The 27,978-nt window shown below is 34.2% G+C and overlaps 1 protein-coding gene across 3 annotated transcripts in view; it reads left to right on the top strand.

Moving 5' to 3' along the window:
• The window catches only part of BRWD3 (bromodomain and WD repeat domain containing 3), a 234,360-nt gene that overhangs the window by 11,605 nt on the left and 194,777 nt on the right, over nt 1-27,978 (top strand). For all 3 annotated transcript variants that reach the window (XM_043570815.1, XM_043570814.1, XM_043570816.1), the window contains exons 5-6: nt 1,490-1,640; nt 3,200-3,298. In XM_043570815.1, coding sequence (XP_043426750.1) covers nt 1,490-1,640; nt 3,200-3,298 — 250 coding nt within the window. The remainder of the gene's footprint in view (nt 1-1,489; nt 1,641-3,199; nt 3,299-27,978) is intronic.

The raw sequence follows: 27,978 nt of genomic DNA, 5'->3' as shown, positions 1-27,978 counted from the left end.
TAGACTTTGGTTTTTGTACGTTCATTGATTCATTAAACAAATATTTATCTGGAACATACATAATTTCTTCTTTCATGGTCATTAGGGATGATTTACAAAATTATTCTCTCATGTTGTATTGTTCTTGACCTGGTGGTAATATACTGATGATACAAATATATATATATGTGTGTGTGTGTGTATGTATATATATATTTGCATTTATTGTTCATTCTCTCCCTCACCCTTTATGTCAAGATGAGAATGTAGATATTCTTTTTATCTGAATATTTTTAATAGTCTAGTTTTCTGTTTGCTCCTTTATTTTTTCATGTTTTTAAAGTTTATTTATTTATTTTGAGAGAGACAGAGATAGCACAAGTGGGGGAGGGGCAGAGAGAGAGAGAATCCCAAGCATGCTCCCCACTGTCAACGTTGAGCCCAATGCAGGGCCTGAATCCATTAAACCATGAGATCATGACATGAGCTGAAACCAAGAGTTGGACACTTAACTGACTGAGCCATCTAGGCGCCCCTCTGTTTGCTTCTTTAAATAATTAGGTATATGAAACACATCATGGACTTGAACATTAGCTTAGATTAAAAAAATGAAGTTTTGTTGTTTCATTTTCTCACTCCTGTCTACCTATGTTAACCATCTTCAGAAATTTGCTTATGTGTTTTAAAAACGAGTTAATGTTGCAATGAATTTTGAGTATATATAGCTTAGTTGTTTAGAACATAGTATTTATAAAATCATTAATTGGATACTGTTTTAGAAACCAGTTAACTATTTTTTAGGAAAACCAGTTCTTCTTTATTAAGCAAATTTGGGATTTGGGTGAGAGTTTGGTGCAAGTAATAACTTTGCCTTCTTATCATTTATATAGAATCTAGGTCCTCTGATTTTTGATCTGTTCATCACTAGTGAATAAATCAAGTACAAGTAGAGTTTACCCATTGTCTTTGTACTTTAATTTTAGGCATGCTCACTTTTGCTGTTTTGCAACACTTATTTCATAAGATTAACAGCTAAGCAAATGATTTAATCAAGGCATGTAAAAGTAAGTTTGAGTGCCATATCATTTAAATGTTACCATTTTAAAAATTTTTTAACATTTATTTATTATTGAGAGACAGACACAGAGCGTGAGCAGGGGAGGGGTAGAGAGAGGGGGAGACATAGAATCTGAAGTAGGCTCCAGGCTCTGAGCTGTCAGCACAGAGCCCGACACGGGGCTTGAACGCACAAACTGCCAGATCATGACCTGAGCCGAAGTCGGTCGCTTAACCAACTGAGCCACCCAGGTGCCCCAAAATGTTATCATTTAGATGTGCTTAATTTTTGTAGCTCGCTCTTTAGTTTGACTGAAGTATTAAATAGTTAAAATATTATTTTCCTTATTCTTTATTTAAAAATTGCACTTTGTTCCATGATGAAATAGTTTGTTAATGGACTGGTTATGTTTTTAAACCAAATTGGTTTTCCTGTTTTATTTATGCTTTTTAGGTGGCAGCCAATGCACACATTCCTCCAGACTACCTCCTTAAAATTTGTGAGCGGATTGGCCCCTTACTAGATAAGGAGATCCCTCAGAGCGTTCCTGGGGTACAGACATTACTGGGTGTTGGTCGGCAGTCTCTGTTACGGGATGCCAAAGGTAAGATTTTCACAGTTTTTAGAGGAAGGAGTGGAGAACAGCATATTTTTATGTTAAGTAAATGTTCCCATGCTTTTCTAAATACTAATTTTCTTCTAGTTTTTCTTATTTTGACAATCTTATTTTTATTTTCTTAGTTTACAGGTAAATATTTAGAGGCGTAAAAGAAGCTCTCTGCTGTAAAACAGTGAATACAGTAGAAATAAACAATATAGAATCTTTTTGTAATCCTGTGGAGTAGAGATGTTAAAAGATCACTGCTCTGATTAGTACAGTATTAATGCTTAATTCATTATGTTTTAATATTTTTTAGTATTATAAGTCTTTATATCATCCTAATCACATTGTATATTTTATAACAGGTAAATGAGAGATGATATGTAAAAATTCACATATGATATATTAAAATTTTTATAATTAAAATATTAAAAAATATGTAACTGTTCAATAATAGTGTTTCTACTCCCCTGTTTTGCAGTCTTTTAAATATTTTCCCTAAAACATGTAAAGTAGTATTTTATGAACATAAAAATGTAGGCATTAAGGATGTCTGTTAGTATAATAAATACTTCAGGTCTAGCAACCAGGTTACTTCTGTTTTGTTTTATTAGCATAATGTTTTCAAATTCTAATTCACAAAGGTAAATAGTTTCAAAAATACCAGTTCTAAAATCTCATTTTGTAATTTAAGGAAATTCTTCAAATGAGTTAATTTGGAAGCTTTCAAGAGAATAGTAGAATATTTTTGTATCACAATTGAATTATTAGGAATATTTCATATTTGCTTGAGTTTTTTGACATAAACATCAAATACAAAAAACACAGCTATTCATAGTCTGTTGTCATCTGATACGCAATATTGTTACCTGTTATGGCACAATTGGCAGGTACCCCATAATGTGAGTATGCACCAAGTATAAATTTTTCTGAATTCTACCTGGAATACTTGTGCTGTAGTCATAACCTTGCTTATATAGTTTTATGTGAGTAGAAATGTATAAACCTAAAGATCAAGAAAAACTTAAAACGTTATTAATCCATGACATATTTGCATAAGATTCAAATACATGCGTAATAAAAGTTTTAGTTCTAGATCAGTGCAGAAGTAAAATACCCTGGTATATATTAAAGTGTTGGTGTTTCCCAGTGATAATATAGTTTAAAATTTATTTTTTAATGTTCATTTATTTTTGAGACAGAGAGAGACAGAGCATGAATGGGGCAGGGTCAGAGAGAGAGGGAGACACAGACTCTGAAACAGGCTCCAGGCTCTGAGCTGTCAGCACAGAGCCTGATGCAGGGCTTGAACTCACAGACCATGAGATCATGACCTGAGCCGAAGTCGGAAGCTCAACCGACTGAGCCACCCAGGCACCCCTTAGTGATAATACAGTTTATAACATGTTTAAAAATATGCATGTTATCTTTATTGTGGTGTTAATAGTTAAAAATATATTCCAACAAATGAAATTGAAAACAGAGGTATTTAGTACCTCTGAGGTACAATTAAAAAGAACACTGTTCTATTTCTTGACTAACGTTTGAATCTTTTTGTGTAGACTGTAAGAGTACACTATGGAATGGGTCTGCTTTTGCAGCTCTACATAGAGGCAGACCTCCAGAACTACCTGTAAACTATGTGAAACCTCCAAATGTGGGTGAGTAATGTCCATGTGAGCTATAAACATATTCTTGATTTGTTTTTTCCTGAACTCATTATACTGCCAGAATTAAATTTGAAGTGTGAACGAACTGCTTACATTCTTGAGGAGTTTCATGGTTGGTCCAACTTTTTTAAAGCATTTTTACTTAAATCAAATATAATTATGGTTTTGAGATTTTGTTTTGTTTTCATCTGTCCTTCCTTACTTCCTCCCTTCTTCCCTCCTCCCTTCCTCCTTTCCTCCTTTCTTCTTAGCAGAAGCATTTCCTGTTTTATATAGTATAGGTGTTTTTAACCATATGGATGTTTATTTATATATCTATGTGCTGAACTTAAAGGTTTTATATGGAACTATGTAAAGATAGCTTTCCGAACAAAACATAATACAAAATATCTATTTACTAAACATATTATGATGTGATAAATTTTATCTTTATTAAAACAAATTATTAAACAAATTATTAAAACAAATAATTAAATTTTTATCTTTATGAAAACAAAAAAAATCACCCTTCCCACTTTTAGTTTACTGAAATTGACATGTTCCATTCAGATTATTACTGCGACATTTCTGGCCAGACCATTATGAAGGAATACTAGTAGTGGTTTTCAAGGAGATCTAGCTACAAAACCATTTGTACTAAAAGTTAACTCTTAAAAAGAATGAACAAAACCATACAGCTAGATGAGTAATTGCCACTCTGCTTCCCTATTTTCTCACACTTCTAAAAAATTATTTTATATAGTGCCTAGTGCCTAGAGAAAATTCCTTAAATTCAAATTGAAAAATAAAAACTTAAAAATGCATGCTATTTTATATAATAAGCTTATAGAAGTTACCCCAAGAGATTAAACAAATTTAGGCTAGAAATAATTTTAAAATTTATTTAGGCAAGTTATTGATAAAGATTCATAAGGGTTATTAAAGTAAATCGGATACTTTGGTGTACATTACTAGCAATATTTTTCCATAGCCTGGATGTTCTTGGGTGAAAAGACTACTGAGTTGGGTCTAATTGAACATGGCATCTTTAACATTTTTTTTCATTTTCAGGAATAGATTGTTTATAATTTTCTAGTGTTCACTTTTCCCTTAAAGCTTTACTCATAATTCATTTATTGACTTGAATTAAAATAGCTTTTATTATTCATGTATTTATTTATGTTCAAAAGATACAACATATATATATTAAGTTTATTTATTTTGAGAGAGAGAGAGCATGAGCAGGACAGGGGCAGAGAGAGGGAGAATCCCAAGCAGGCTCTGCACTGTCAGTGCAGAGCCTGATGTGGGACTCAAACTCATGAACCACCAGATCACGACCTGAGCTGAAGTTGGGTGCTTAACTGACTGAGCCACCCCGGCGCTCAAAGATACAGTATTTTTTACCACACTGTCAACATTATTTGTAATGTTCTGTACTTCCTTCAGTGGTCACATGTAAAATGCTGAAGAACAGCATTTAGAGTATTAGGTTTTCCATCTTTCTTTAGTGTTTTCTTCCCTTCCCTTTTTAACAATTATTTTTAACTATATACATTCAAATTTCTTCTGGTTTTAGATAGTGAACACTTTGCATTCTGACTTAGATCACTTTGTTATTCTTATTCTGACTTAGATCACTGTGTTACTGTTATTGCTTATAAATTTTAGTGTTCCTGGCATTGATGCTTTCACATTCTTAAATCTACTGTTATTTGAAGAGAAGCTATTACAATAGAGATAATTCAACCATAATGCATTTCATGTAGTATATACCAGTAAAAATATTTAAGTTTAGGATATTTAGAATTCAGAACCTAGTAAAAACTTAGAGGAGTGGACTAGAAAAGTAAGCAATATGAATAAGATGTCTTAAAATTTCTGATTTGAGAGTTTTCTCATTCTGGGATATTGTTCTACATAGCTACTTTATAAATTTTATTTTTATTCTTTATTTATTTTTGAGAGAGAGACAGTGAGACAGAGTGAGAGTGGGGGAGGAATAGAGAGGGAGACACAGAATCTGAAGTGGGATTCAGGCTCTGAGCTGTAAGCACAAGGCCCAACATGGGGCCCAAACTCACGAACTGCAAGATCATGACCTGAGCCGAAGCCATACAGTTAACTGACTGAGCCACCCAGGCACCCCTAAAACTGATTTTAAAGTAGCTATGCAGGGGTTCCTAGATGGCTCAAGTCGATTAAGCATCCGACTGTTGATTTCGGCTCAGGTTATGATCTCACAGTTTGTGGGTTTGAGCCCCGCATCGGGCTCCACACTGACGGTGTGGAGCCTGCTTTGGATTCTCTCTCCCTCTCTCTCTGCCCCTCCCCTGCTCGCTCTCTCTGTTTCTCAAAAATAAATAAACTTAAAAAAATAAAATCAATTATTTTTATAGTTCCCCAATGTAAATAGAAACTTAAGGTAATCTTGAAAGTTTAATCAACCGATCTTAGAACTTTAGTAACACCATTTTTAATAGAAGTGTTCCTTGGTCAAGTAAATGTGGGAAATACTGATTCTACAAAAAGTATAGAAAAAAATGAACGTATGTAGGGCTGTTCAGAGTCTTCATATGCTAAATGCATTGTGAATCACCTTATGGGGAGCATTTCCTAAATAATTTGATAGTGGAGACCCTTTTCCCAAAATGCCTGTAACATTCTGAAAATTTCCTGGGAACAGATTTGGGAAACGGTTATAAACCCCCGTTTACAGCAGAAAAAGCCAAAGTCCAGAGAAGTATGTAATTGGCATAAGTTATACTGGTTGCCTTCCTATTTCCATAGCATATTTCTTTGGTGTAACAGATCTATACTTACAAAGCCCCAAAAATAGAAGATTAGCCATTATTATTTTTTTGAAGTCAAATGTCTTATGGTATAATTCATATAAAATAAAAATTTTCTTTTTTAAGTGTATAGTCCAGTGAGTTTTGAAAAATGTATACATTTGTATAACTAATAGCACAATAAAAATGTAGAACATTTCTGTCACCTCCTAAATTTCCTCATGTCTCATTGCAGTCTATCCCCTGCCCCTCCCTCAACACCTGGAAACCACGAATCTCTCTATCCACTCTACTGTTGCCTCTTTTGGAATTTCATCTAAATTAAATAATAAGCATGTAGCCTTTTGTTTATGTCTTATTTTTCTTAGACCTAATGCTTTTTTGATTTATACATGTCATTTCATGTATCAGTAATTTAGTCCTTTTTATTACCAAGCAGTATTTCAGTGTGTGGATATATACCGTGATATGTTTGTCAGTTCATCAACTGATGCACATTTGAGGTGTTTCAGATTATGGCTATTATAAATAAAGCTGCTATAAACTTTCTTTTCTGGAGCATGAACATCAGTTTTTATTTCCTTGGTTAAATATCTAGTTAATGGGATTGTTGGATCATGTGGTAAGTATAGGTTTAACTTTTTAAGAAGCTGCCAAATCATTTTGAAGGTGGCTGTCCCATTTTGTGTTTCTACCAATAGTGTATAATTTTAGAATTAGCTTTTCAATTTCTACAAAAAAATGACAAGGAATTTTTTGGGATTACATTGAATTTGTAGATAATTTGGGAGAAAATTAACATCTTAACAACATAGAACCTTATAATCTAGGAATATGGTATAATTTTACATTTATTTAAGTCTTCTATAATTTCTCACAGCAGTATTTTGTAATTTCTAGTGTATAGGTTTTGCGCGTCTATTGTGAATTTTTTCCCTAAGGATTTCACGTTTTTTTGGTGCTATTTTAAATTGTATGTTTTAAATTTTCAATTTCCAGTTGTTTGTTGATAGTAAATAGAAACTGTTTTTTTGTTTTGTAATTTGACCTTGCTAAATTCACTAACCAGATCTAATAGCATTATTTTTAGATTCTTTGGGATTCTCTGCATAGATGATCTTGTTCTCTACAAGTAAAGACAGGTTTACTTTTTTCTTTCTAATTTTTCCTGGCTTATAGTTTTTTCTCTTGCATTATTGAACTGCTAGTGCAATGGTGAATTGAAGTGACGAGACTGGACATTCCTGCCTAGTTCCTGATTTTAGGGGGAAAGCAGGTAGTTTTTCACCATTAAGTATGATTGTAGATACCCTTATCAGTTGGAGGATGTTCCTTTCTGTTCCTACTTTGCATAGAATTTTTATCATAAATAGATATGTCCCACTTTTAATTTTATCCAGTATAGTTAGACTTACACCAGTCATTTCTTAGGGCTTATTTTACCTGTTATTTTATGTAGAATAGTGCTACTCAGTAGAACTTTCTGTAATAATGGAGATGTTCTATTTGGTGCTATCCAAAATAGTAAGCACTAGCCACATGTGGCTGTTGTATCTGAAGAACTCAATTTTTAATTTTACAGAATTTTTAGTAATTTTAAAATCTATAACCACATATGGCTATTGACTACTGTAGTAGACAGTAAAATCTAGAACAATATGAAAACCAGTAAGCAGCTTTATGGATAGGTACATAATTTAGTAATAATGTATTGACTAATGATGCATTTTATAAATTCAACCTGGAATGTTTTCTACTTTTGTACTTAGAAACTAGCTTTTCCTAATTTGATTGTAGTAACTCACTTCAAAGATCATATTGTGCCACCTCTTTCTAATGAGTTTTGCAATTATCTTTGGCCAAAAACAATAAAATCTTGACCTTAGCTGGACTTTCCACTATATTGGATTATATATTCAAATATTCAGTATTCCCATCCTTTGTGCAGTTAATCGATGATGTTATTTAGTAATTTAATGAAATGGAGGTGCAGGAGCATGGCATAGCATAGACTAACTACTGTAATACTTTAAATATATGTGTACGTAAGTTTACCAAGGGTGAATTTCCAAATCCTTATAAGGAAAAAGCAAAGATGCCTGTGATATTTACACTATTATAAAGTCTAAGTTCCAGTCATACCATTTCATTAGCTGTATGCTTGACTAATCAGATTGGTTTTGCATTGTGCCAAAATTAAATCAAAGGAAGAAAATTGAACTAAATTCAAAACAATATTAATACCTAATGACAATCAAAAGAATCCTGGAACATATGTAATTAATATTTGTAGTATTATTTGAGATCTTGCACTATAATCACTAAATATTATTGTTTCTTCATTCCTTTACAGATTAGTATTTATTTTGGAAACTTTGTAGTAGTTGCACTAAAATTTGAAAATCAAATTTCACACAAATACAACTCTACTGCTGAGCTGGTTTTTCAGTACAGAAGTAATTTCAAAGTCTGTTTCATGTCCATTTGAAATGAATATTTGGAAGAACTACTATTATAGTTATTTTCCATCATGGTAAAAGTTTCAAAAATTTTTCTAATTATTATATTCTCCTAAATAATTTCCATAAAATTATCCCTAGAAATGGCAGCAGGATGGCTTGTTCACTCTAGTTTGAGACTGACATTTTACCCAAGGAACAAATATGCATGCTTACCTTTCTAAACTATAGGGCATGATATGACAAGACTCTTTTCAAACCTTTTTTTTCTTTTTTCTTTTTGAAAAATTGATATATAGCAGTGTCCTATAATTTACATAGTAGGCCTTTTATTTATACTGTATACAGCTCAAGAGGCTTGCATTAACTTTAAAGCCAAATTAATATTTATATATTGCCATAAGCTTCCATTTAGCATTGATTGGCTCTTGTTATTGGCTATTCTATGGTTATATGTCACATTTAAACCCATAATTCACTTGGAGGTGGGAAACTTGCCTCTTGTTAATATGTACGTGTAAATTGAAAGGAAGTCTAATTTAAACTTTTTATTTGGCTGAGGTGACTGGGTTTCTGCCAGGAATATTTGTCCTCCTCTCTCTCTTATTTTATGCAGTTCTTATCTTTTGCCCATGGATCACACTTTTGCCAGGCCTTGCTTTCGTTGCCTCCTTCCCTTCACTTCCCTTTCCTCCTTTTTGTGCTCACATAATTGCATGAAACAAGTTGATTATAAAGTCATTACATTTATGTGTCTGGAGAGGAACAGGGGTTTCTTGTCACACCTGCAAGTAATTAGAACTGGAACATAAACTCAGCATCTTTTATATGTGCTACATTATGAGTGCTCACTAAATATTACATGAATAGAAGTAGAATAATTGCTGCCACATGGAAACTTAAGCATCCCTTTTAAAGGCAATGATATGGTTTTATACAGCTCATGAGTTTCTCATTTCTGTCCATTTCTGGAGTCAATATTGTGTTAATATTAGGATTAATAATTTGTTTATTTGAAAGATAAACAGCTTTTAGTTTGTAAGTATCAATATCATCATGTAAAGTATAATAAAAAAAAGAATTTCTCTATTCCTATTTTGAACATTCTTTCCCTTCCTCGTTATTCTTTGTCATTCCTTTAGCTTTTTCTTTCAACATACACCAAAGTATTCTAGAAGAATCTTTTAGTATTTGTTTTATGCATTTTACTTGGTACTTTATAGAAATAGAACTTCGTATTTATAGTTCACAAAGGTAAGCTATAAAACAATTTCAGATTTGTTTAGTTGGAGGAAAAGTCAGTCTACAACGTTTGTGTATACTAGCCAAATCAGGTTAAATTGTTTAGAAGATAGTAAAATAAAGATTTAGGATATTTATTCCCAAACTATATTAAGTGAACTTTGCAGAAAGGTTGAATGGAATTAGAAATATTGTTTATTTGCTATATCTCACTTAATTATCTTAGAAATAAGGCATTCAATGATCATGAATGCAAATAGTGTGTGTCGGACTTAGTAGTGTAATTTAAATTGTACTGTGGATGGGTGTTATAGGGTGATAATGTCATCAGCCTTAAAGACTGTAAAGCTGTTCTGTGGGTTTAAGGTTTCAGAGACATAATTTGATCCATAGTAGCATCACATCCATGAGAGAGAAATAATTCTGTTGTCTTATGCTTTTTACTAGTTACTTATGCTTTTTCAGGTTTTATTAAAATTTGTTTTTGCTCTTTTTCTGGCTTCTTTCAATGCTTTATTTGTTTAGTTGTTAGAGCTTTTTTTAGGAATTGAACCAAGCTTCACACAGAATATATTACTAGTTATTGTAAATCTAGAATTGACAGTGAATTTCACAAGTCACTTTCCAAGGTTCTGGAAAGAGGATTTTCTTAGTTTATTGTCCTCTCTACTTATAGGAGCCATTATGTTCAAGTGCATTTTAAGCAATCAGAAGGTTGCATATTTGCTATCATTCTATTTTCTGATGAAAATTTTGAAAAATAAAACTACAAATGTTGATCAAGTGACTTTTTGTAAAAGAGAAAAGATTAATCCAAGATTATTTTAGCCCTCTTTAAATATAGCTTGGTTTCTGAAAATTGTTTTTTTTGAAAGATGATATTGATAGTGATGGGTGTGATGTTAGAAGCCTGATTTGTGAACAATAGTTCTTTTTGCTTTATGTGTGTAAAGCCCTAAGACTGTTATTTGGTTAGCAGTTATTTGCTGAACCTCCTATACTGTTTTTGATTCAGTCTTAAGCTTTTGCTGAAAGCACCCCCGCTCTACTTCATCCTTCACCCGACCCCCACATTCTTGAGGTTTATCTTTGAGGTAGGTGTGCAAATTACTATTGCTTAGAAGTTCAAAACTTTGCTTTATTGTTTTGAGGTTGTTTTAGTGGATTTTAACACATTTCTCGATACTATAGGCATCATATTGCAATGTGATTTTGGTAATATCCTTTGTCCTTCATTCCCTTCAAAAGGCTGGCCTAGCAAAGTCGAGTTGAGATTATTCTTTAAAATAGCTAAACCCACTATTTTCCAGTTTTACTGGTAGTGAGTCACATTTAAACTCTCAGGGTTGTTTATGGCTTCTTTGGATATGAAGTTAGCCTGACCTATGGTTAAAATAATTCATTTTATCTTTCAATGCCACTTACAGAAGAATTGGAAATATTCTGCTTTCTTATATAATCTGTCTTAAAGTTTAAAAATGAAAAGTTAGAAAATTATATAAGGATTTCATGAACACCAGGTGTAGTACATTATTAGATTGTAGGTGACAGGTAAAATTACTTGAGTTATGTGAATCATTTATATTAAAAATCAGATAATACCACTGATTTGTAAACTTTTGGTTTTATCTGGAGCTTTATGCCAAGTTAATAATATACTAATTCTCCCAGTAGATATGGTAATTACCCGGCTTTGGTTAAGTATTATATCTCTTAGCATCATTGCTCAGATATTTTCTGTGATATAAACAGTAGAATTCAGTGAGTTCATGTTGGTAGTGACAGTTGCTTATGGTTCATCATATTCTTGTTTAAGCCCAGAAGTGTTCTTCCTTAACCATGCATTAGTCAGTGAGCATTTGGACTGTTTCCATAATTTGGCTGTTGTAGAAGATGCTGTTATAAATATACGGGAGCATAGGTTTTAGCATTTTTGTATTCTTTGGGTAAATATCTAGTAGTGTGATTGCTAGGGTAGGGTATTTCTATATTTAATTTTAGAGGAACCTCCATACTGTTCTCCAGAGTAGCTGCACCAGTTTGCATTCCCACCAACAGTGTAAGAGGGTTCCTTTTCTCCACATCCTCACCAATACCTGTTGTTTCTTATGTTGTCAGTTTTAGCCATTCTGACAGGTGTGAGGTGATATTTATTGTAGTTTTGATTTGCATTTCCCTGATGATAAGTAACGTTGAACATCTTTTCATGTGTTTCTTGGCTATCTGGACGTCTTCTTTGGAAATATGTCTATTCATGACTTCTTCCCATTTGCTAATTGGATTATTCTTTTTTGGGCACTTACTTTTATAAGTTCTTTAAATATTTTGGATACTAACCCTTTATCAGATATGTAATTTACACATATCTTCTCCCACTGCTTTAGTTTTGTTGATAGTTTTCCTCACTGTGCAGAAGCTTTTTATTTTGATGAAGTCCCAATAATTTATTTCTGCTTTTATTTCCCTTGCCTCAGGAGACAACTGGAAAGAAGTTGCTACTGCCAGTGTCAAAGAGGTTACTGCCTGGGTTCTCCTGTAGGATTTTATGGTTTCAGGTCTCATATTTAGGTTTTATTTCATTTTGACTTTATTTTTGTGTATGGTGTAAGAAAGTGGTCCAGTTTGATTCTTTTGCATGTTTCAGTCGAGTTTTCCCATTACAATTTGTTGAAGATACTGTCTTTTTCCCATTGGATATTCTTTCCTGCTTTGTTGAAGATTAGCTGACCATATACTTAACAGTTAATTTCTGGGTTTTCTATTCTGTTCCATTCATCACTATTTTTGTGCTAGTTCCATACTGTTTTGATCACTACAGCTTTGTATTATAGCTTGAAGTCCAGAATTGTGATGCCTCCAGCATTGCTTTTCTTTTTCAAGGTAGCTTTGACAATCCGGGGTCTTTTGTGTTTCCATACAAATTTTAGGATTGTTTGTTTTAGCTCTGTGAAAAATGTTGATGGTATTTTGATAGGGATTGCATTAAACGTGTAGATTGCTTTGGGTAGTATAGACATTTTAACAATATTTGTTCTTGCAATCCATGAGTATGGAATACATTTACATTTCTTTGTGTCATTTTCAGTTTCTTTCATTAGTGTTTTGTAGTTTTCAGAGTCCAGGTCTTTCACCTCTTCGGTTAGGTTAATTCCTAGGTATCCTATTGTTTTTGGTGCGGTTGTGAATGTGATTGATTCCTTAATTTCTCTTTCTGCTGATTCATTATTGGTGTATAGAAATGCCACAGATTTCTGTACATAGATTTTGTATTACTGAATTCATTTCTTAGTTGTGTTTTTTTGGTGGTCTTATGGATTTTCTATAAAGAGTAACATGTAATTTGTACACAGTGAAAGTTTGACTTCTTCCTTGCTGATTTGGGTATCTTTTATTTATTTGTGTTATCTCATTGATGTGGCTGGGACTTCCAGTACTATGTTAAATAACTGTGATGAGCATGGAGATCCATGTCTTGCTCCTGGTGGTAGAGAAAAAGCTCTCAGCTTTTCCCCATTGAGAATGATGTTAGCTGTGGGTTTTTCATATATGGCCTTTGTGATATTGAGATGTTTCCTCTAAACCTACTTTGTTGAGGGCTTTTATAATGAAAGGATGTTGTACTTCATCAAATGCTTTTTCTGCATCTATTGAAATGATCATATGGTTCTTATCCTGTTTTTATTAATGTGGTGTATCATTAGATTGGTTTACGAATGTTGAACCCCCCCCCCTGCTTACAACCCAGGATCCTACTTGATCATGATGAATGATTTTTTAATGTATTGTTGGATTTGGTTTGCTAGTATTTTATTGTGTATTTTATGTTCATCAGAGATGTTCACCTGTCATTCTTTTTTTTAGTGGGGTCTTTATCTGGTTTTGGTATCAGGGTAATGTTGGCCTCATAGAATTAATTTAGAAGTTTTCCTTCTTTATTTTTTGGAATAGTTTGAGAAGAATAGGTATTAACTCTTTTTTAAATGTTTGGTAGAATTTGTCTGTGAAGCCATTTGTCCTTATACTTTGTTGAGAGTTTTTTGATAACTGATTCAATTTCTCTGATGGTTATTGGTGTGTTTAAATTTTCTATTTCTTCCTGTTGCAGTTTTGGCAATTTATGTTTCTAAAGAAGAATTTATTAATTTCTTCCAGGTTGTCTAATTTGTTGGCATATGGTTTTTTATAATATTCTCTTCTAATTTTTTGTATATCTGTGCTGTTGGTTGTTATTTCTCCTCTGTCATTTGTTATTTTATTTATTTGGGTCTTTCTCTTTTCTTTTTGATAAGTCTGGCTAGAGGTTTATCAGTTTTATTAATATTTTCAAAGAATCAACTCCTGGTTTCATGATCTTTTCTACTAGTTTTTGTTTGTTTGTTTGTTTGTTTCTATATCATTTTTTTCTGCTCCAATCGTTGTTATTTCCTTCCTTCTGCTGGCTTTAGGCTTCATGTGTTGTTTTTCTAGCTCCTTCGGTTGTAAGGTTAGATTGTTTATTTGAGATTCCTCTTACTTTTTAAGGTAGACCTGTATTGCTTATATACTTCCCTCTTAGGACTGCTTTTGCTGCATCACAAAGGTTTTGGATTTGTGTGTTTTGATTTTCATTTGTTTCCATGTGTTTTTTTTTTTATTTCTTCTTTGATTTACTGGTTGATTTGTTCATTGCTAAGTAGCATGTTGTTTAACCTCCATGTATTTGTGGTCTTTCCACATATTTTTTGTTCTGATTGACTTCTAGTTTTATAGCATTGTGGTCAGAAAATATGCCTGGTATGATTTCAGTCTTTTTGTACTTGTTGAAACCTGATTTAGGATCTACTATGTGATCTATTCTGGAGAATATTTTATATGCACTTGAAAGGAATGTGTATTGTGCTGCTAATTAAATGTTTTGCATATATTTGTTAATTATATCTGGTCAAGTATGTCATTCAAAGCCACTGTTTCCTTGTTGATTTTCTGTTAGATCTGTCCATTGATGTAATTCGGACATTAAAGTCTCCTACTGTTATTGTCTTATTATCAATCAGTTCCATTATGTTTGATATTAATTGTTTTATATACTTGGTTGGTCCATGTTGGGTGGATAAATATTTATTATCATAAATCTTTCATTTATTTATTAAAAATATTTTTAATGTTTATTTTGAGAGAGAGAGAGTTGGTGCACATAAGCGGGGGAGGGACAGAGAGAGGGAGACAGAGGTTCTGAAGCAGGCTCCCCCCCTGACAGCAGAGAACCCAATGTGGGGTTTGAACTCAACAAACCACGAGATCATGACCTGAACTGAAGTCAATCACTTAGCTGACCGAGCCCCCAGGCACCCCTATTGTAAATCTTTTAAAAGAATGTAGTCAGCATATGACAGTTTATTAATTGTATTTAAGGGCATTTCTGTGTGTTCTTTGTTCTTAGTCTGTTGAGTTGAAAATCATTTGTTTCAGCTTAGAAATATTTTCTGACACCAGTTCAAGTTCCATGTCCATGTAAAATAATTTTAATACAAACAGATTTTTCTCCACTGTAAGTAGAGAATAAACAGAGTAGACTTATGGTCTAAGAATTCTGATGTGGTGGTCATTTTAGGATAATCTTTAAATCTGGTGAACTTTCCAGTAAAAACCAATTTTAGTAGGGACAGAGTTCCTGCTGATACTGTTCAGTATCTTTTGTGGGAAGATTGAAGTACATAATGTAGAATTTTTGCTGTTAAAATTACTTTTTCAGGCTCATAGCAGAATGTATTTTGTATAATATCATTAAAGTAGATAGTTGAAAAGTACGAAGAATACTGAATTGGAATTAGGAGATCTGTATTGAACCTAGGCCCAACCATATTTTGGCTTTGCGATGTTAGATAAGTCATTTAGTTTCTCTGGTCCTTAATTTCCTCATCTACAAATTGAAGAAAATGCTTTCCTTCGTTCTCACAGAATTACTGTGAACTCAAATGAGATGTCTGTGGAATTAATTTATTAACTTTACAATGTCATACAGATATAATTTGTAATTATGATATTGGGTCACAAATCCTGATAATGTTTATAATAATAATAATTCAGATTAAAGATGTGATATTTGAGTTATCTTTGCGGAAATATTGTCTAGTGCACATGAAACTATATTAAGGTACTACTTTAATATCTAAAGTTGTGTCATACCTGCCCTTTGACTATAAATGTAGTGCTCTTGCAACAGAATTCTCAGCAAATTACATATATTTCCTGTTTACCATAGTAGCACCTCTTGTCAACCATTATAGGTGCTCTGAGATATTTATAATCCTCATATTTGCTCTCAGTTTCCCAAATAGTTTCCAACCTCTGATTTATGTTTAGAATAATAGTTTTCACATTGTTATGTGTATTTAAAAATTTTTAATATTTATTTATTTTTGAGAGAGACAGAGACAGAATGCGAGTAGGTTAGGGGCAGAGAGAGAGGGAGACACAGACTCCAAAGCAGGCTCCAGGCTCCGAGCTGTCAGCACAGAGCCCAATGCGGGGCTCGAACTCACAGAGCTGTGAGATCATGACCTGAGCTGAAGTCAGAGACTCAACCGACTGAGCCACCCAGGCGCCCCTGTTATGTGTATTTTAAATAAAACATGAGAGAATATCGTGGGAATTGGTAAGCACCATTTTATTCAATATACTTTGTGGTCAACCTATATCATGTTATAGCCCCTTGTAAATGAGTAGTGGTATTATTCAGAAGAGAATTGCCTGTTTGATAAAATAAGAGCCTGTGGTTTGCAGTGAGTTATGTGACTGGAAAGGGAGGTTTTGGCCCAATTATTCTGAACTGTCCATGCTTGGAGTCTACAGAATTTTTGGATAAAGGGCAGGATAGTAAAAGTTTTTAAGTGTTTATTTATTTATTTTGAAAGGGGTGGGGGAAAATGAGCGGAGGAGGGACAGAAAGAGAGGGAAAGAGAATTCCAAGCAGGCTCCATTCTGTAAGCACAGAGCCCAATGCGGGGGCTCCATCACATGAACTGTGAGATCATGACTTGATCGGAAATCAAAAGTTGGATACTCAACCAACTGAGCCACTCAGGCACCCCTGGATAGTAAAAGTTTTTGGTCTCTGTTGCAACTTCCCAGCTTTGTGGTAATGTGAAAGCAGCCATAGATAATATGTAAATGAATGAGAATATAGTAGTTTTCTAGTAAAACTGTACTTACAAAATGAGGTGGTGGGCTGAAATTGGCCCATGGCCCGTAATTTGTCAACTTCTGTTCTACACTATACAAATGAGTTTAGATTTTATCTTGTAGATACTAAAATACCATTGGATATTTTTGAATAGGAAAATTTCATGATCAGATTTTCATTTTGGAAAGATAACCCAGGTGGCAGAGTAGGATAAATTGGAGAGGAGAGAGATTGGAAGAGATAAGGAAATCAGATGGAAGGCTATTACTGTAAATATAGATAGGTGATAAGTATGGCATCAGTGGCAGTAGAAGTAGAGATAACTGGATTTATTTCAAGCAAAATTTTGGAAGCGGGATTAATACAGGTTGGTTGGATATAGGGAATAAAAGAGGAAGAGTAAAAAAATTATCTGTTAGTGATAAAATTGAGGAGAGAGAGAATATAAGAAACTTGTGATGGAAGGATAATTAACTTGATTTGGGAAATCTCCATCTATGTTATATCCAAGTAGAGGGGATGGATGTTCATGAGGTGGTTGAAAGTGTGGGCCAGAAGCTAAGGTGAAAGACAAAGGTTAGAGATAAAGATTTGGCAGTAATTAGTATGTGATTGCAGGGGCAGCATGAAGACAGAAGAGAACCCTGGATAGAACTTAAGTCAACTATCAGTATTTAATCAAGAGTGAGTCAGGGTTAAAAAATAATACAAGGATCTAAGAAGGACAAGGTTTAGAGAGGCAGTGGGAGGATCATAAGTGAGATCTTGTAAGTTATAAGAAGCGGATTACAAACTTTATCAATATTCCCTATAAAACTTACTGACTATGAAATTTAAATTCTGAATGGTTTTGGAAGTTTGAAGGGTAATCACAATTACTTAACTTTCTAAAAATAGTTTTTAATTCAGCTTAGCAAATATTTGAATACCAAATATAGACAAAGTGCCTGTTCATGGCAGACCTTGCTATCAAGGATTTTACTCTTTGGAGAGGTTTGAACAGATGCCAGAATATGATTGTAGTGTAGGGCATCGTCTCAGTCCTTTTCAGGCACTACAACAAACTGGCATAGACTGGTGGCTTATAAACAACAAGCATTTTCTCAGTTCTGGAGTCTGAGTAGTCAAGATCAAGGCACCAGCAGATTCAGTGTCTGCTGAGGGCCCATGTTCTGGTTCACAGATTGTACCTTCTCACTGTAACTTCACACGGAAGAAGGGCAAGGGGGATTTCTTAGGCCTCTTTGTAAGGGTACTAATTCCATTCATGAGGACTCTGCCTTCATGACCTAATCACGTCCCAAAAGGACCCCACATCCTGGTACCATTATATTGGACATTAGGTGTTCAACATGAATTCATGGGTAGGGGCACAAACAGTCTACAGCAGACGTATAAACTAAGTGATTTAAGGGAAATACAAAATGTAATAGGCATTCAGGAAGGAGACATGAAACTGATTAAGAGAAACAAGGAACAATTTTGAAGAATAAGTGGACTTTGAGGTGAACTTTGAAGGATTAATTATTACCTGAGGGATGGAACATTCCATTTAAGAGGATGTCTGTATAGGACATACAAGAAGACTTACTAATTTCAAATAGAGAATTTATGCTCTAGAGGAGTAGGAATTATGGTTGGATATTTTGAGAAAGGTGGGACCAGATTAATTTAACAAATACTTGAATGTCTTGCTTCCAAGGGATTGAGTTAGATCACTTCATGATGCATTAAACGTTAATCTCTATCTTTAAAATGTTTACTGTCTTATTAGATCAGAGATATGCAGAAGTAACTAATACAAGTACCATGATAAGGTCCAGAATTGAATTAGGAAAGTTCTCTTTTGATTGAAGTGATGGAGAAAGATTACTTCAAGAAAGGCGGTTGTTTTAGGTTATGTCTGCAAAGTTAAGGAGGATATTGATAGGCTAAAATATCAGACATAAGCATAAGGTAAAGGAATAGCCTAAGCAAATGTGCCGGGGTGGTAAACTGAGAAGTTGGTTTAAGTGTAAGCCTTGAGATTGCCTATGGTCTTAATCAGATATTATCAGTTTTGCTTATACTCATTTGAGTGTATGTGCATAATGGCTTCTATAGTTTTATCACTTGTGTATTCACCTCGATACTTCAGATAGTTTCATCACCACAATGGTCCCTCATATTGCCCTTTTATAACCACACCCACCTATCTTCTGCCTGTCTCTATCCACTGCCCCGTTTTGTCAACTACTAATCCATACTCCATTTTTGTTCAGTTTTGTCATTATAAGAATGTTAACAAACTTATTTTTATTTTTTATGTTTATTTTTGAGAGAGAGAGAGAGACAGAGCACAAGCAGGGGAGGGCAGAGAGAGAGGGAGACACGGAATCTGAGGCAGGCTCCAGGATCTGAGCTGTCAGCACAGAGCCTAATGTGGGGCTCGAACTCACGAACCGTGAGATCATGACCTGAGCCGAAGTTGGGTGCTGAACCAACTAAGCCACCTAGGCGCCCCTATCATTTTAAGAATGTTATATAAATGGAATCATAGAGTACATAAATTTATTTCACTCAGCATAATTATCTGGACATTCATCCAGGTTGTTGAATGTGTTAATATTTATTCATTTTTATTGCTGATTGGTATTCCATGGTATGGGTATACCACAGTTTATTTGTTCACCAGTTCAAGGACATCTAGGTTGATTGCAGCTTTGGGCAGTTACAAATAAAGCTGCTGTGAACATTTGTGCATAGGTGTTTTGTTTTGTTTTGTTTTGTTTTGTTTTGTTTTGTTTTGTTTTGTTTGGGGTGTGTGTGTATGTGAGAGAGAGAGAGAGGGCCAGACAGAGAGAGAGAGAAAACATAAGCTTTCTTTTTTCTATAAGTGTTCATTTCTCTGGGACAAAATCCAAAGGTCATATGGTAATTGCGTGCTTAGTTTTTTAAGAAACTGCCAAACTTTTCCAGAGTGGCTGTAGCATTTTACATTCCCACCAGCAATCTATGAGTGATCTAATTTTCCCACATCTTTGCCAGCATTTGATATTGTCACAATATTTTATATTAGCTTTTCTCATGTCTGTGTAGTATGCTATATCATTTTGGTTTTAATTTGCACTTTCCTGATGGCTACTTGATGTTGAACATTTTTCTTAGTGCTTATTTACTGTATATATGTCCTTTGATGAAATGTCTTTGTTCGAGTCTCTGACCTATTTTCTAATTGGATTATTTTTATTCTATTGTTGAGTTTTACAAGTTCTTTATATATTCTAGATACCAGTCCTTTGTATCATTGCATACATATTTGCAAATTTGTATCATTTGCAAATATTTTCTCCCTATATATAGCTTGTTTTTTTCATCCTCTTTATAGAGGCTTTCACAGACCAAAAATTTTAAATTTTGATGACATCCAACATACCAAATTTTCTCTTTTTGGGTTATGCTTTTGTTAACAAGCTGAAGAATTCTTTGCCTCAGAATTCTGAAAATTTTCTCCTGTGTCATTTTTTTTTCAAACAGCTTGATAGTTTTACATTTAATTCTGTGATTCATTTTGAGTTAAATTGTGTAATGTATAAATGGTTTAGGTGGAGGTTCATTATTTTTTACCTATGGATGTCTAATTGCTCCAGCACCATTTGTTGAAAAGGCTATTCTTCCTCCACTGATTTTGATTTGCACTTTTTCCAAATATCAGTCAAGAATGTTTCAAACACCCATCAAGAATTTATTTCTTGGTCCTCTGTTTGATGCCACTGTTCTATGTGTTTATCTCCTTACCAGTACAACCTTGCTTTGATTACTATAGTTGCATAGTAAGCCTTAACATTGGAGAGACTAGTCTGTCCTAATTTTTCTTTGTCAAGATTGTTTTCAACATTCTAGGGACAGTGCCTTTCCATGTATATTTTAAAATAAGCTTGTCAGTGTCTGAAAAAGCCTTTTGAATTAAGCCTTTTGTTAAGTCTATAAATCAGTTTAGGAGACCTGATATGTTCACTATGTGGAGCCTTCCATTCCATGACCACGGTATGTCTCTCCATTTACTGAGGTCTTTGATTTCTTTCATTAGCATTTTGCAGTTACAGCATACCGAAATTGTACATGCTTTGTTAAATGTATATCCAACTATTTAATTTTTTTGAATGATTGTAAATGGTATTGTGTTCATAATTTTTGTTTCTGCATGTTCATTGTTAGTGTATAGAAATACCATTAATTTGTGTTTGTTGACCTCATTTCCTCCTACCTTGCTGAGCTTGCTTACCTGTTATTTCTAGAAGTTTTCTCTTTTTAAACATATTCAGTCCTGCTATTTTTATGTTATAGTTTTGGGATTGGATGATTTGAAAGATTTAATTATGTTTTGGGTTGGTTTGAGCTAGAATTTAAAGTTTGTGGTAAAACCTGTTACAGTCATTGGAACATGGTATAGCTCTTGGGGCAAATAATTAAAATTTTTTTTTTCATTTTCAGAAAAGATATTATAGAATATGGGTTAAGAGATCAACTTCTGAAGCCAGATTGCCTGTGTTTAAAACCTTGCTCTGCCACTTACCAGATTGGGATCTCAGAGAGATTACTTAACCCCTCCATGCCTCAGTTTCCATGTCTTTAAAATGGTGTAAGGGCACCTGGGTGGCATCTGACTCCTGATTTCAGCTCAGGTCATGATCTCACAGTTTGTGAGATCAAGCCCCACATCAGGCTCTGTGCTGCCAGCATGGAAATTGCTTGGGATTCTCTCTCCTCTCTGCCCTGCCCTCCATTCTCTTTCTCTCACAAATAAATAAACATTTAAAAAATATAAATGGAATATTAACTTATAGGGTTAAATAACTTAAACATATAAAGTGTTTAGCATAGTTCCTGGCACATGAAAGGAGTTAAATGTTAAATTTTATTATATATAACAAAGGATTGTCTTGTCAATTCTGGTCATCAGTGTATGGATAATATTTTTGTATATATTTTATTTTATTTAGCATAGAGAACACTGTTCATTAGAGTCACCAATATAATACCACCTTTTTCCCCTTTCCTCCACCCGGCCCATTTTGAAATGTGAGCACTGAGGTCCCAGAGAATAGGAACTAAGCCTATTGTACTAGACATTCTATAAAATCTGCTTTACTTAATTCTCAAGGTAGGTGGTATTATGCCTATTTTATAAATTTTATAGGTAAAGAAGATGCTAGGCTGCTTGTTCTTTTTTCAGTTCTATGTTGCCTTTTTATATCATTCTACCAAAATAGGGAGAATTGGTAAAGCCAGAGCCAAATCTGCCAGTACTGTTGAGCTATTCTCATGGCTCTTTGATTTTCCCACAGGATCACTATGTATTATGTCCTTTACCCCCATTTCTTCTAGCAAACTCATGTCCCATGGCTTACCTCTTTGTATTGAATAGAGGCTTAGTACCCATAAAAATAAGGTGAGTTCACTGCTCTAGACCCATCAATATCTTCTACTTGGTGGGAAATAAACATTGCTGATATATTTAAATATAAAGCACTAACTGAGAGGCAGCTCTGGTATAAGAAAAACAACACTGGACCCAAGTTCAAGTACCTTCTTTGTCTGTCAGTTATCACCTATATGATTGGAAAACTTGCATCGCCAGCCTGGATCATACTGTTTTATATGTAAAATGAGTAGTTGGACTGAAAATTAGTCTTTAAAGTCCCTTTAAGCTGTATCATAATTCTGTAACAGACACTAGTTCAAAGAAAGAAAAGAAACATATTTGCTGATAGACTACTTCCTGGGCCTATAGAAATGGTGATTAGCTTCAGAATCTTTATTAGTGTTGGTTTGAATTTTTTCTTTTTCTTTTTTTTAAACAGCTTCCCTTTTTAAAAATTTGTTTTATGTTTATTTATTTTTGAGAGAGAGGGAGACAGAGTGTGAGCAGGCGAGGGGCAGAGAGAGAGGGAGACACAAAATCAAAGCAGGCACCAGGCTCTGAGCTGTCAGCACAGAGCCCGATGCAGGGCTCGAACCCATGAACTGTGAGATCATGACCTGAGCCGAAGTCGGACACTTAACCGACTGATCCACCCAGGCGCCCCTACAGCTTCCCTTTTTTATTGTAACATATGGAACATATGTGAAGAAAATATGCCAATTATGACGTTCTGCAAATTGCTATAAATTATTAGAAAATACATTTGTAGTTCCTATGTATTTCTTTTTGTCTGTGACTATCAAACAATGGCTGTATGATGGATTATGTCACTGTAAACAGATCTCCTGTGGGCATAGTCTGGCCTCTGTCTGATAACATTACAAACCTGACATTTTTACTCACTTAACATACGTGGGGAATTCTGCCACACTATTCTCTATTTCTTTGCATTAAATATACACTGGAGAAAGATTGTTGAGTTGTAGCTAGCTGGAAGAGAACTCAAGAGCTCTGATTTGGGATACTTGTTACTTCATGAAGAAAATTAACTTAAATTTAGTTTCTTAATACAAAAAGATGAAGATAGAATATAGTCTTGTGATTAGTTAGCATTAAATTTTCTTTTGTAGTTTCAAGTTTTTCTTTAAATTCCAATAAGTTAACATACAGTGTAGTATTAGTTTCAGGTGTAAGGACTTAGTGATTCATCACTTACATACAGGACCCAGTGCTCATTACAAGTGCCTTCCTTAATACCCATCACCCATTTATCCCATCTCCCCCTGCCCACCTCCCCTCCAACAATCCTCGGTTTATCTATAGTTCAGAGTCTGTTTTATGGTTTGCCTCTCTTTTTTCCCTATGTTCATCTGTTTTGTTTCTTAAATTCCACATGAGTGAAATCATGTATTTGTCTTTCTTTGACTTATTTCGATTAGCAAAAGACTCTCTAGCTCTATCCATGTTATTCCAAATGGCAAGATACTATTCTTTTTTATGGCTAATATTCCATTATACACACACGTGTGTGTGCACGTGCACACACATACACACACACAATCTTTATTCATCAGTTGATGGTCACTTGGACTCTTTCCATAATTTGGCTATTGTAGATAATGCTGCTATACACATCAGGATGCATGTATCCCTTTGAATCACTATTTTTTATATGTATTGGGTAAATACCTAGTAGTACGATTGCTGGATCATAGGGTAGTTCTATTTTTAACTTTTTTTTTTTAATTTTTTTTAACATTTATTTATTTTTGGGACAGAGAGAGACAGAGCATGAAAGGGGAAGGGGCAGAGAGAGAGGGAGACACAGAACTGGAAGCAGGCTCCAGGCTCTGAGCCATCAGCCCAGAGCCCAACGTGGGGCTCGAACTCACAAACGGTGAGATGGTGACCTGAGCTGAAGTCGGACGCTTAACTGACTGAGCCACCCAGGCGCCCCTATTTTTAACTTTTTGAGGAACCTCCATACTGTTTTCTAGAGTGGCTATACTAATTTGCCTTCCCACCTACAGTGTAAGAGGGTTCCTCTTTCTCTGCATCCTTGCCAACATTTGTTGTTTTCTGTGTTGTTAATTTTAGCCATTCTGACAGGTGTGAGGTGATATCTCATTGTAGTTTTGATTTATATTTCCCTGATGATGGTTTGCAAGTTTTCTTATTTATTTTGACATAAAAATTGTGTACATTGAGCATGTGCAGCATGTTTTTATATAGGTCTATGTTGTAAAATGATTATTGCAATAAAAATTAACATGTCCATCAGCTACTGTAGTAATCATTTCTTTTATGAGATCACTTGGGATCTACTCTCTTAACAAATTTCAAGTATAAATTCCATTATTATTTGCTATAGTCATCATGCTGTATATGAGATATCTAGATTATGAGCTACAGTCACCATGTTGTATATGAGGTAACTGAATATACCCTTTGATTAGTGTCTCCCCTTTTCCCGTACCCTCCCAGCCTCTGATAACCACCATTCCAATTATTGTTACCATGAATTAAACTTTTTTTAAAGATTCTACATATCAGTGAGATAATGTGATTTTTTTTCTTTGCCTGGCATATTTCACTTAGCATAGTGTCCACCAAGTTCATCCATGTTGTTACAGATGGCAGGATTACATTTACTTATTGCCAAAGGCAGCTGGGGTTGTTTTTGTCTGTATTTCTATCTTTAGAATTAAATGTATTTAATTAAATGTAATTTTTAATTACATTAAATTAAGTTAAATTTCTATGTCTTGTTGGTATTTTTGTCTATATTTTCTATGTTTAGAATTAAAACGCACAAAGCTCAGTTACATTTAAAATGTAAATCACAATGAAAATTTTCTACAGTAATAGAAAATGAGTAGAAGTACTGAATTTCTAATTGTATCTATGGACAAATGTCTCTTCATGTGGTTGAATCAAATGCTTATTTGAACCTATGCTTTCTACAAAAAAGTGTGTTTTTAATGTACTTAAAAAATGTTTATTTATTTTGAGGAAGAGTGCAAGCATGAGTGGGAGATGAGCAGAAAGAGAGAGAGAGAGAGAGAATCCCAGGCAGTCTACCTGCTGTCTGTGTAGAGCCCAATGTGGTGCTCAAACTCTCAGGAACCATAAGACTGTGACCTGAGCCGAGACTGAGAGTCAGATGCTTAACCAGCTGAGTCACCTAGGTGCCCCTTTAATGTACTTTTTAAATTGAAGTATATTTTATACAAAACATTGTATATATTTAAGTTGTACAACATACTAATTTGATACATTTATATATTGTGATATGATTGCCATTGTGGCAATAATTAGCATTCCTATCACATTACATAATTATTATTTCCTTTTATTGTAATAATTAAGTTCTAGTCTCTTAGCAGTTTTGTTATATAATACAATATTTTTGTTTATATACATATACCATGATTTTAGATCCCTAGGACTTATTTATTACTTGTGCAAGTTTGTACCCTTAAACAACATCTGTCCTATCCCCCAACCACCAGCCCCTGATAACTACCATAAAATGTTGGTTTTTAAGTTTGACTTTTTTAGGTTCTACATATAAGTGATTTCATACAGTACTTTCTCTGATTGAGTTCTCTCACTTAGCATAATGTGATCAAGGTCCATTCATGTTGTCACAAATGGCAGGATGCCTTTCTTTGTCATGGCTGAACACTATTCTATTGTATGTATATACCACATCTTTTTTATCCATTCAACCATTGATGGGAACATAGGTTGTTTCCATAATACGGCTAGTGATAAATACTGCAATGAATATGGAAGTGCATATATCTTTTCAGTATCCTGTTTTCATTTCCTTTGGGTATATACTTTACTGAGGAAGATTCATATCATTTTCCATAGTGGCTGAACCAGTGTACATTCATTACATTCCTACCAGCTGTAGCCAAGGGTTCCCTTTCACATCCTAACACTTCTTAGTCTCTTGTATTCTTGATGATAGCTGTTGAAATAAGTACGAGGTGATAATATTATGGTTTTGATTTATATTTCCTGGATAATTAGTGATGTTGAGCATTTTTTTTTTCATGTACCTATGGGGCTTTTGGATGTCCTTTTTGGAAATGTCTATTCAGTTCCTCTGTCAATTTTTAATCAAATAATTTGTTTTCTTGTTGTTATTGAGTTGTAAAGTTCTTTATATATTTTGGACATTAACCCTTTGTCCAAAATATTGTTTGTAAACATTTTCTCCCATTATTAGGTTGCCTTTTCATGTTGCTGTTTCTTTTACTATACATAAGGTTTTAAATCTGATGTAGTCCCACTTGTTTATGCTGGCTATCATTTGTGTTTTTTGTGTCACATTCAAAAAATTATTGCCAAGACCAGTGTTGAAGAGCTTATGTTTTTTTCTTTGAGTTTTATAGTATCAGGTCTTATGTTTAAGTCCATTTCGAGTTAATTTTTGTGAGTGGTGTAAGATAGGGATCCAGTTTCATTGTTCAGCGTATGTTTACCCAGTACCATTTACTGAAGAGACTTTTTCTCATTGTGTGTTCTTGGCTCCCTTATTGAATATTAGTTGACTCTGTATGAGAGGATTTATTCTGGAGTCTATATTATGTTCCATTGGTCTGTGTGTCTATTTTTATGCCAGTCATATTGTTGTTATTACTATAGCTTTATAGTATAGTTTGAAATTAGGAGTTATGATGCTTCTGAATTTGTTCTTTCTCAAGATTTCTTTGACTATTTGGGGTCTTACATATTTCCATACAAATTTTAGGAGTATTCTTTTTTCTGTTTCTGTGAATTGTGCCATTGAAATTTTGATAGGGATTGCATAGAGTCTATAGATGGCTTAGGGTAATATGGACATTTTAACAGTATTCATTATGCTTACCCATGAATGTGAGATGTCTTGTCATTTGTTTTGTTTATGTCTTCTTTGATTCCTTTCAACAGAGCCTTGTAGTTTTTGTTGTTCAGATCTTTTACTTCCTTGGTTAAATTTATTCCTAGGTATTTTACTGTTTTTGATGCTACTATTAATAGGATAGTTTTGTTTTCCAGTGTTTCATTATTAGTACATAAAAATGAAACTGATGGAGAAGATGGCAGTGGAGTAGGAGGACCCTAGACTCATCTTGTTCCATGAATGCAACTAGGTAACTATCAAGTTATCCTAAATACCTTGGAAATCAACCTGCAGACTGATAGAAAAATATCGATGATTAAAGGGAGAAAAGAGGCCACATCAAATAAAGTAGGAAGTGTGGGAACATGGTTTAGGGGAGAAATGGGTCATGGGAGCTGCAGAGTGGAGAGAGCTGTGGTCGCATAAAAGGACTAGAGGGAGAGGAGGACATGGGAACACAGAAGCAGAATGTTTCTCGAAAGCCATTGGCTTGGAAATGAAAGAGGCTGAATTCGTGAGTTCTTACAAAGAGCAAGGCTTAAACCCTAGAGTTACAAAGGACAGTGGGCTTGGCTGGAATAAGACCATAGGGCACTGTGCTGCTCCTGGAGAGAAGGCAGGCAAACAACCAGAGCCAGACAGCATGGAAACAGAGATCTGAAGAATGCCTCAAGCACACAGCAGGGAGATTATTGACTCTTTTTGAAACACCCCTGAGAAGCAGAGTTCATGGAGA

Source organism: Prionailurus bengalensis, chromosome X (assembly GCF_016509475.1).
Source record: "Prionailurus bengalensis isolate Pbe53 chromosome X, Fcat_Pben_1.1_paternal_pri, whole genome shotgun sequence".
NCBI lineage: Eukaryota > Metazoa > Chordata > Mammalia > Carnivora > Felidae > Prionailurus > Prionailurus bengalensis.
The sequence above is the reverse complement of the archived record's forward strand: the minus strand, read 5'-3'. Positions and strand labels throughout refer to the sequence as shown.